At 28.2% G+C, this 10,866-nt stretch overlaps 1 protein-coding gene across 1 annotated transcript; it reads right to left on the minus strand.

Moving 5' to 3' along the window:
- Window positions 1-276: 276 nt before the first annotated feature.
- LOC107453262 (glycerophosphocholine cholinephosphodiesterase ENPP6-like) lies at window positions 277-10,544 on the minus strand. The gene is made up of 6 exons (XM_043044902.2): window positions 10,185-10,544; window positions 8,693-8,802; window positions 6,657-6,818; window positions 5,254-5,397; window positions 3,193-3,307; window positions 277-1,167 (listed from the first exon to the last, which is right to left on the minus strand). The coding sequence occupies exons 1-6, from the start codon at window positions 10,501-10,503 to the stop codon at window positions 809-811; spliced, it is 1,209 nt and encodes a 402-aa protein (XP_042900836.2). The 5' UTR covers window positions 10,504-10,544; the 3' UTR covers window positions 277-808.
- Between the last annotated feature and the right edge of the window lie 322 nt (window positions 10,545-10,866).

A 10,866-nucleotide genomic window follows, 5' to 3' on the forward strand; every position in this document is an offset into this window, starting at 1 on the left:
GAAACGCTTTTAAAAAAATTATTAAAAAATATTTTTTCAGATGGTTTTGAAATAAATTATATATTTTAATTCAGCACGAAAGAACGTACATAAACTATGTACATATATAAAGAATGCACATATATAAGGAATGTACATATATAGTGAATATGTACATATATAAAGAATGTCTTGTGTCAAGATTTCATGATATAATTAACGTCTCAAACAATGAAAAGTTTATATTTTCTCATAAAAAGTTAATGAAGAGAAAATCGAGCAAAGAAAGAAACAAAATTTTTTTCAAATTATTTATTAAAAATACAGTATCAAAAATTAATTTTTTTCCAATCTTGTTTGCCCAGCAATTACATTCAAAAAGTATAAATTCAAATGCTCAAAAAATATTTGTATAGATTCCTTCTATACCTCACTCTATAAGGCGCTTCTAATTTCACAACAGGAAATAATATTATTTTCTCAAATATATTTCCACATCTGTAATGAACTCATAGGTTATAAGCAGATGTTGTGGACAGAGAGCTTGTGCGTTTTAGCTGCTCGACAGAAGTTGACTTCTGCGTAAATCGAAGTTAAAGCCATTCAGGCTTTATTTATATCTACATACTACAACTAAACTAAAATGAAAGACCGAACACCAACAAAAAAAACCAATTGAGATAATACCACATTTTTGAAAGCTTCATAACGATCACAATTTTAAATTATAAATAGTAGGTTGCAAAGCTTTCTTGGTATTTAAATCACTCTCAAGAGGTTGAAACGCAATTTGCTGATCACCTGCGCAAATTGGTTGATTCACAATAACCTAATGAATAATCATATTGATTATTCTCTGGCTAATCAAGAAGATTAAGAGATATGGAAATAATGAGAAAAATAATTGCGGATCAACGCTTGTTGAAGAGGAAGAAGCGAAACCCTTCCGTTTTCCTCTGAAATTGTTTTTCTTCTTATTGCCTAAATTACTCTTGCTGAATTTTACAGTTTTTGGCTTCTTATCTGGCCCAATCAAAGATTCGCCTTTTAAAGCATTTCCTGCCAGCATGTCTTTAACTCTTGACCATGATCCATTATTTTTCAGAGGCTCCATTCCCATCGCTCGACATATGACCTGATAATGATCCACCATTTGTAATGGAGATGATACATAACCCTTCTTGAAAGCTAAAAAATAAATAGATAAATATTAGAATATGGGCGATTCTCACGAAATATGACAATTTACAGTCTCTTGCTCCAAGTTCTAATACTATACTTTAAATTTTAATAAATAGCATTGCTGTTAGCATTTTAAAATGACCTTGTACTAGCATCAACTGTTTTGTATATTCATAAAATTTAATTGAATTTTAAAATGTCATGTTTCTGGTAGGTCACAAACAATATTTCCAATAATAACTAGCTTCAAGACTTCGCATAAATTTTTCAATATCTAATTTTTCTTATCTCAACCATTGCAAGCGTTTATAGAATATAGGCAGAGGGTATTATTTACAAAAAACTTCGTTTAAAATAATTTTTTCTGTCAATAATTTGTTTGTCACAAGAAAATCTGTCATTTTCCAGGTTATTTTTACTTAGTGACTTATAACCAAAATAGATAGCGCCAGAAATCAATAACTTATGTTAATAGATTGATTAGATACCACCATCCTATCTGAACATGTCTTTCTGCGTGGATAAAGAACCAAATTTCTAGTTCAAAATTTATTTCAAAAACTTTTTCAAGGTGAGTAGGTTTTTATGTTGTCATTTTCCTGTCCTCTTGAAATTATTAATAACATAAACTACATAGATTTATCCAAGTTATTTCAAGAAATCCTGTTGTTTTCTGCGGAATGTAAACGTCTTAGGCCAAAATGTTAAATTAAAGTTAAATGCTATAAAATGGCAAATTTGTCATTATCTTGGCTGTCATTTTACTGACTTATGAATGCCAGGACATTGAAGTGTTACCAAGAAATTTTTTAAACAGTTGAATGTAAAGAGAAAAAGCAAATATTAACCTAATACCAACTTTATGTAAGATTGTAATATGTTTGAATGTAATCAAAGTTATTTTTTTAATTTAAGGATTAATTATTATTTAAAATTTTATTCCGTACATATCAGCAACAAAACCATTTTTGATTCTTTCTACAGTGGATAAAAAGAATTAATTTATGCAATTTATGGTACATCTAATATAAAGGCTTAAGTTGAGTTACTTACTATTAGCCTAAAATGACTGTTTTTTAAACTTCTAAGCTAATATGTCATTTTCCTGGCATTCAGGATATGGTGAATTTTTATTTGATTTTTTTTTCTTGAGCAAATATCAATAAACTACACTAATGTAAGATATTAATAAATGTAACTAAATAAGTATACAAAAAGAATTAGGCTCTTTTGAAGACTTTAAATTTGAAGAAATTTTTTGGTCCGAATTGTCATGTTTCCAAAGAATCACCCATATATTAAAAGAAAGTAAATCATTCACATCACTTTCTGTAATGAATTTCTGTTTATTTGATAATTTAGCCAATTAGCTTCCTTCAAATCATTTTTTCCTCATTTTAATTTCTATTAATTTAAATCTTACTAAAAAGACAGAATCTGCACAATTTGTGTTTTTATCTATGAAGTTTTATATGTCTATAAAATATTATAAGGTGAAAATAAAATCACTGCATATGGTACCTATATGATACGATGTAATTTTAACCACTATGTGGTTGGTAGACCGAAGCAAGTTTAGTATTATTTATAAAAATGGCTAAAAAATGCCTCCAAAAGTCTCCAGATACTATATTGTTATTTTAATTTGATTACAATAAAAAATAAAACAAGAATTGTTTTAAATTTTAAAAAATATATATATTTTTCTGGTTTTAAAATAAAAAAATTATTTTGTGCTCTAAAAACACATAAAATAGTATTAATGCGCAGATTAATATCTTGCAATTTTGTAAAATAAAATGAGCTTGTTCTTGATTAATATCTTGAAGATAAGATTAATATCTTGCCCGCTTTGTTTATGGTTTTATGAAATAACCAAACTTTTTGAAAGAGAAATTTTTTAAAAAAATTGTCTGTACACGCGGTATATATACATTTGCTTTATCCCTTTTCCATCCTATTACCAACTAATATAAGCAGAATATATNAGAGAGAGAGAGAGAGAGAGAGAGAGAGAGAGAGAGAACTTACCGGGGCCTCTTGCATAAAATATTGTTCTCATGTCTCTAACTTTATATGGATCATATCCATGATAGCCTTTAAATATACGTTCAGCAAAAGGTTTCATCTTTCTTGGATTTGAAAGCTGAAAAAAAGTTTTAAGAATTCATAAAAGTGCAGAATTTATATATGTTATATTTTTTTTAAATGCATTTGCAGACTTAATGAACTGCATAAAAAATAAATAAATAAAAAAATTTGCGATCTAGAATTATTTTTAAAACAAAATTTCCCATTGCTAACGCTAATACCTGACAAATTTTTAAGCATTCCCTACTAATTACTAAACAAGAAAGAAAGAGCACACAATCTTTCGCTTCGGCTTCGTCATCAAGAATATCGAATCATCATATGCTATCGTAAATGACTATCACTTACTATCTCTAACTTCCTGACTTATTTATTTGGACTCGAAGATTTTTCAAACTCGACATGACAAAATCAAATTCGAAAATTATTTTTCTTTCGAGATGCAAACAGAGTCACTCTCAAACAGTTTCTGTCCATATCATCAAGCAGCTTTCAGAGTCAACACAATCCCCACATGAACCCACTATGATAGTTTTAAAAAAATTTTATGAAACCAAAATAAGGTCTTTAAAAATTATTAGGACTTAGGACTTTTCAAATTATTGAGAAGTTGTAGTTTTAGGTCATCTTCAATGAAGTGAATCAGAAAGCATATCGTAAAAGTCAGTTGCAAGAATCATTGTGTAATGATCAAAAAAATTTAAATCAGCTCATTGCTTCACAATTAGAATATACGATCAAATAATATCGGTTTTATTGAGAGTAACTTGCGATGAGACATATTTAAATTTGCATTACCTACTGAATATCACATATGAATGTTTCGTAATCATGCATGCTTTTTTCGGATTACAGATGGAACTTTTGCAATTTTCTGCAGTTCTCACCCAAATTGTTAAACATCTTCAGGATGATATTGTAATGGAATACGATATAGGCACCAAAATACCAAATCTTGGCCATAACCAGATGTGTTATTCTCCAGATCTAAGACAAAGCCCTCTCATGGCGATCAACCGATAATACCTTTCTCTTTTGAAAACGGTCAAATGAAAATTCAAGATACAAAAACGAAAATTCAAGATATTTTGTCATTGCTCCAGAATCGTGTCTAGTGAAAGTATTACGAAAAAAAAATTTTCGAAATGCAAAATTTCAAGTCAATAGAAAGTTATCACTGCACTTTATAAATGAAGTTTTTCAAAATTGAGCAAAAATAAGTCAAAATAGCTCCGATATAAATAATAATCGAATTTACACACCTCGTGTATTTAAAATTGCAACAGCATATACTTACTTTTGAGTTATTTTTGATGTTTACATTTTTGAACTTAAAAACCGAAATTTGTTTCTTAAAAGCATTTACGCAACAGTCTGTTGTGATTAAGAGGTTCCAAGGAAGTTAAGGCACTATAGTTTCATGACCTAAGGCTTGATGGTGACAATGTGGACAGCAGAGGGGACCATCCACTTTTACTTCCTAACTAAACTCCTATGCTTCGATTTGAAGCTGGGTAGTCTCCAAGCCACCATCAGGGCTGGAATCCCAACACTTCAGTGCCTCGACCACGGTGCCATTGCTTATTTAAATTTGCTTTGCATTTATAGTTTTGAAGGAAAAATCTACATTTTCGATACAAAAAAAGAAACTTTAGGTTTATCTTGACTAGTTTAAATAAATATTTTTCTATATGAATAAAAAAATTGTTTAAAACATTAATGACCACAATGATAACTTTACATAGACGTGAAATTTTGAATTTCTCTAAAACTTTTTCGTTATTCTCCCTAACCAAGGAAGTGAGTCTACAGAAAGGAAGATTATTTGTTGTTGATATTTAATTTTTCAGTTATCATAATATGAATATGATAAACATATCTAGTTATTTTATTCACTCCCATACAATGCTTAAAACTTCATTAACGTGGTTCAAGATAATTATGATTTAAACAAAGTATAGACTAAAAAATATATAATATATAAAATAAAAAATATCTTACCGCTTTTATAACATAGCCTTCATCAGCAACAAGTAACAAAGGTTGAACTAGTTTGTTCTTTCTCAAATGATATTGATTTGGAATATCTTTCTTTTCATAAACGTTTAATCCCTTCAAATTAGCTCTAATGAGATCTTGGTACAACTAAAATATTGTAAACATGTTAAGATTTCAAGTATGATCATTAAATTTGTTTCAATACAATAAATTAAATTACTGAAATAAATAATTTTTTGTGTGTTTTTTTTTCTACATGGAGAAAAAAATTCTGGTAAAATTACCGAACTGCATGGTAATGACATTTTTAGTTAAAAAAAGCCATAATTTTAATTAATAAAACCGAATTTCACGGTACTTAAACCATTTTTATGGAAATTTTTTTGGTTTCTAAGTAAAACAGTATACCGCAGTACTGGAAGCGGTTTTGAAAAACGGTATTAACGATATTAGAAAATAGTTAGTTAATTACTTTGGCGGATACATTTTCATAACGTAGTTGCTTTTTGTTTTATTTTTTTCTTCAGAAATATGTGTACATTTTTTGTTTCGATGCTCTAATTAGAAATTTAAATCGAAATATTGAAAAAATTGAAACAATTTTCACATTTGTCCTAATCAAATAAAAAAAAATTTGTTTTCTTTATATTTATTCGCAGAGTTCATTGCTGATGTAAAGTGCAAAATATTTTCAATATTTAAATACGAATATTAAAGATAAACATTAAAATTAAAATAATTTTCTTAGTATCAATTTTTAAAATTCTTAATTTTCTAAGAATTTGTGATAATAAATCTTGAATAATTTATAATAACGCAGTGTTTTAATAAATTTTGCAAAATGGCTATTCCATAAAATAAACTGTTATAACTCCGTAAATATTTACACGGGGGAAAAAACTCTGGTAAAATTACCGTACTTCCATGGGAATGACATTTCTGATGATAATAATAACAATAATAATAATAATAAATGTAATTCTGAATAATAAATCAAAATATACGGTATTTAAGCCACTTATTTGGTCATTTGTATAGTAACGGTTTGTTGGAATTTCTGGTTTTCAAAATTAAAGCTCTTATAAACACACATTTAGTAAAAGACACAAAACTGAAAAGTAAATTTAACAGAATAAATGGTTTTTATGCCCTGCTCTAAGGTATCACGAATAAATTACCAAATATTACCACATTTATCAAATTTTATCACATATTATTAAAGCATATTTTATAGAAAAGTTTCCTTGCCTTCTGAGTTGGGTTCAAAATTACAAGGCTGCGGAGTTGAACATTGATAGTCATAAACTCAGAATCGGGTCAGCTAATCAACACCGGTAATAAAATAATATGAAATATAAAACAAAGAGAGAACTGGAGCAAGTGGGTATTCTAATAATTGTACTTACTTTATCAGCTCTTCCTGTTTGGGGCAAAATCATCGAAACAGCACCCCTATCTAACATTAGTTTCACATCATCCAAATCAATTGCTTTCTCAATATCAATTACTTTTGCTTTAGAAGGATTGATTGCAAGCATTCCATGATCTGAGACGACAATAAGATTCACCTGAAATTTTTAAAAGTTACATTTGATGCATTTTTTCTATAAAAAAAAAGTCATTCTCGAGGAAAGTTTAAAAGAAAAACAAAGAATATATATTTATTGCACGAAAAAGTAAAGACAAACCATTCCAGCAAATGATGACAACCAATATCACTGAAATGATGACCATCAATGAAAACATAAACCCACGTTTGTTGAATAAAAAAGGTAATCTTGCTCTTCTGAGTACTCATCGCTACTTAATTCAAAGTTTGCCAAAAATTGTAAGCTTAAGTCCCAAACGGAAGATTATGTTAGATAACTTTTCAGTTAACTTGATAAAATTGAACGCTTGAATGCATAGAAAAATTAAGAACCTTCTTTTAAACATATTTTTCCACCGAAAGTCAATTTTTTTAAGGCCTGGTCTAAAAGAAAGAATATTTACTACCAACCTAAAAAATTAAGTGTTTTTAAAATGTCACTAAACATGTTCCTCTACTAGGCTACTCACTTTACGTTCTGATCAAGTCTTTAAAACTATAATCCGAATTTGCACACTTACCTACAGAGAGCACATTCAGTCACGATGATTCAATTTAATATTCAGTGGTTATAGACTTATAAGTTTTTTGATCTATAATAAATAGATTTTCATGTACAATACACAAAAAAGGACTATCGTGAATTACCTTTAAATTAATGATCGGATCGTCCATTCTAGGACTCAATTTTAATAGTTCGAAGGGATGAACTCAAATATGCTAATTAATTAGTGAAGATGATATTCTAATTCATGAAACAGGGAGAAAAACGTACTTTCTCTGAGGAAACAAATCTTTTTTCAGGCGGATTCTGATTTCTGATACTCAAAATATAGAGGGTAGCCGCTATCCGTGAAATATAGTCCTATAAGGACTATATGGTCAGGACTTTACGTAAGGTCAAGTAATCGCTCCATAGTCTGGTCCCCTTAATGCTAATTTAATTTTGCTTTTTTCATATTTCCTACTATCTCAAGGAAATTTCAAGAAAATTGGAACATTCTTGCCCATAATTATAAACTGTAACATAATGAGAACAATACTAAAAGCTTAATTAATTGGGTGTACATACTATTTCGAATTTTATGTATGTTTTACGAAATTTTTAAATGATATAAATACTTTAAAGCAATTTTTATGCAAAATCATTTGTATTAACCTACAGTTTATTTTTATTTTCACATAGTTATGTACATAAATGAGCCATTCTCGCAAAAAAATTCATTCAGCGAAAAATATTTAGTTATAAATAAAATTTAGACAAAAACCTTTAAAATAAACTAGATACTAAGCACATATTTATAAATACTAAGCACAGATACTTAATAATATTTTGTTCTTTTTATTTTAGCAAAGCTTTAGTTAAAGCTTTTTATATGTATTTTAAACCCAAAAAAAGCTAACTAAGGTGAACAACGTTTAAGAGCACAAAAATATTTATTCGTTTATTTATTTATTTATATTTATTTATTTATATTTATATTTATATTTATATTTATATTTATTTATTTATTTATTTATTTATTTATTTGTTTATTTATTTATTTATTTACTTATTTATTTATTTATTTATTTATTTATTTATTTATTTATTTATTTATATTATTTATTTTCCAAAAAAAAGCTAGCTGGTTATTTTTCTTGGCTTAATTGAAAGTTGAAAACCCTGTTGCTGATAACTTTTAAAAGGAATGGATATAAACTTTTATACATGTATGATTTCAAATATACGATTCTGAAAAATTAGATCTATAGCAAAATTTATGAACCAGAAAAATTTCACAATATTTCCTAAATTTCATCAATTGTTAATGTATCATGATTCTGAGTGTCTCATTTCAATTATCAAATTACCTGGCGTTCTAGTCCTCGTCTTGCTATTTCATCTTGAAGGGTGTTAAGTATTGCATCAATATCAAGCAGTGACTGAATTCGATCCACCGAATCAGGTCCGCTGAAGTGCCCTGAAAACACAGAATACTTTGCAATTTCACTGAAATTTAAATTAAACTAAATAGAAAACAATAGTAATAGCTAGTAAACAATGTGGGGCATGCATTAAAAAAAGCTTGAGATATGAATGGAATAGCGAAAAGTATCGATATTTTTTAACTATCCCGATATTATCTTACAATATATTGATATTTTTTAACCCTTTCACGCCGGTTATCCCGAATATGTGCCATCATGAACCGTTCTCAACCAGGGTGCGAAGATAAAAATGGTAGCCAAATTATTCCATGTGCAGTTTATTTGTTGGTTGGGTAGTAATATTTTGATTTATTTAATTTACTATTAATTCGTTCAAAATAAAAATGTTATGTTTACATTTTAAATTAACATTTATTAGATATGTGATTAGAGTAAGATTGACTTAGGTGTAAGCAAAAAAAGACTGTCAAATAAGCTATGCTCACATTTAAGCGACCGTTTTTTTTTCTGTCCAGATTCTGATTATATACTAAAGCACTTAGGAATCACCAGTCCCAAAGAGGATAATTATCACAATATTATCTTATCAAAATTATTTACATTCGTTTGATTCAGATTTCATTTAAATTCATTTTCGTTAAATTTATATTTCTGTTTGATAAGATTCTATACAAATTAATTTCAAAAGTAGGTAATTAGTATTTTTTTATTATCATTATTTAGTGATTGTAAATTGTAAAAGCAATTATACTTCTATCATATCAAGAAATACATTTTTTTAAATGGGATTGTTTTTTATAAATATTAGACACTGTTAAACTTTCTCAGTGAAAATTTATCCATCTTTTTCGGGAAATCGTTGCTTTTTGTCTCTGTATTAAAAATACTTCATGACTTTGAGATATACCCTGTATTACATGAATACTTATTTGTATAATTTCCTTTTGTTAAACTTATTTTCGCAAAAACTAGCGAGCAACATTGGATTAGCTTATTTCACCAATAAGTAATTTTCATATTTAAATACAATTGACGACGCTTATACTTCACCCGCTCTAAGCTTAACCGTTAATAGAAAGTTTATTTAAATGAAATTGCTATAAATTTACCATTTGCATCAATATTTTCTTAGCAGACTAAATCTAATCGAAAGTTATCCTTTTGGAATTCAGTCAATTCACCTTGGGTATCTCTATTTACTTGCCCCATACCCAATAATTGGCATATCCTTCACATTTCGTTAGTTTTTTACCGTGTATGACAACTTGGCTACCATCTCACCAATAAGCACCTGTTTTTTTAAATATCTTTTCCCTGGAGTGATCCATATTGGTTTTGCATCTTAAATCAATATCTAATATTCCTATGCTTAACCGTTAAAAGAAAGTTTATTTAGAAATTATTATAGACTTACCATTTGCATCAACAGCTTCATAGTAGACCATACCTAATCGAAAGTTGTCTTTTTGGAATTTGTCTAACAAGTCGGTGAATGCATCTTGTGTATCTCTATTTACTTTGCCCCATACCCAATAATTGGCATATTCTTCACATTTTGTTGGTTTTATACCATGAATGGGGACTTGGCAACCATCCCACCAATAAACAGCTGATTTTAAATCTCTTTTCTCTGCTGTGACCCATACTGGTTCTGCATTGTTCCACCAATGACTATGAGAAGCATTTGAATGAAGTGCCATCAAGAACAAATCATCACGTTCTTTATCATACATGTAATTTTGCACAATGCCGTGACTTTCTGGATATAGACCTAGAACGAAAAAGAAAAATTACATTTTGAATTATTCTCAAGAGCTTATATTGTAACTAAAATTAAACTTCTTTTACTCAAATGACTGTGCAACTGTATAAGGAATTCTATTTGGCAAAATGGTATGAAATTTTAATAACAGACATTTGAAATTACGTGCTCAGGACTTATTTATTAAAAATAGTATTTAAATTCTCTGATAGATGGCACAATAGGAAATTGCATGAGTCTTAATGATATAAAATTTGGAGAGCAGACGCTTCAAATGATGTGATCTACTGTTTTAAAATTTAAAAAAAAAAGAATTGAGTAAAAACAAATCTCA

The sequence above is a fragment of the Parasteatoda tepidariorum genome, chromosome X1 (assembly GCF_043381705.1).
Source record: "Parasteatoda tepidariorum isolate YZ-2023 chromosome X1, CAS_Ptep_4.0, whole genome shotgun sequence".
NCBI lineage: Eukaryota > Metazoa > Arthropoda > Arachnida > Araneae > Theridiidae > Parasteatoda > Parasteatoda tepidariorum.

What these genes read in the sequence shown, in the direction of transcription:
- LOC107453262 (XM_043044902.2), bottom strand. Translation starts at nt 10,503, where the DNA reads ATGTATGATAAAGAACGTGATGATTTGTTCTTGATGGCACTTCATTCA. An exon ending in AAACAGGAAGAGCTGATAAA is followed by an intron (nt 5,398 to 6,656) that starts GTAAGTACAATT and finishes ACAATATTTTAG; the next exon opens with TTGTACCAAGATCTCATTAG. An exon ending in AAGGCTATGTTATAAAAGCG is followed by an intron (nt 3,308 to 5,253) that starts GTAAGATATTTT and finishes ACTTTTTTTCAG; the next exon opens with CTTTCAAATCCAAGAAAGAT.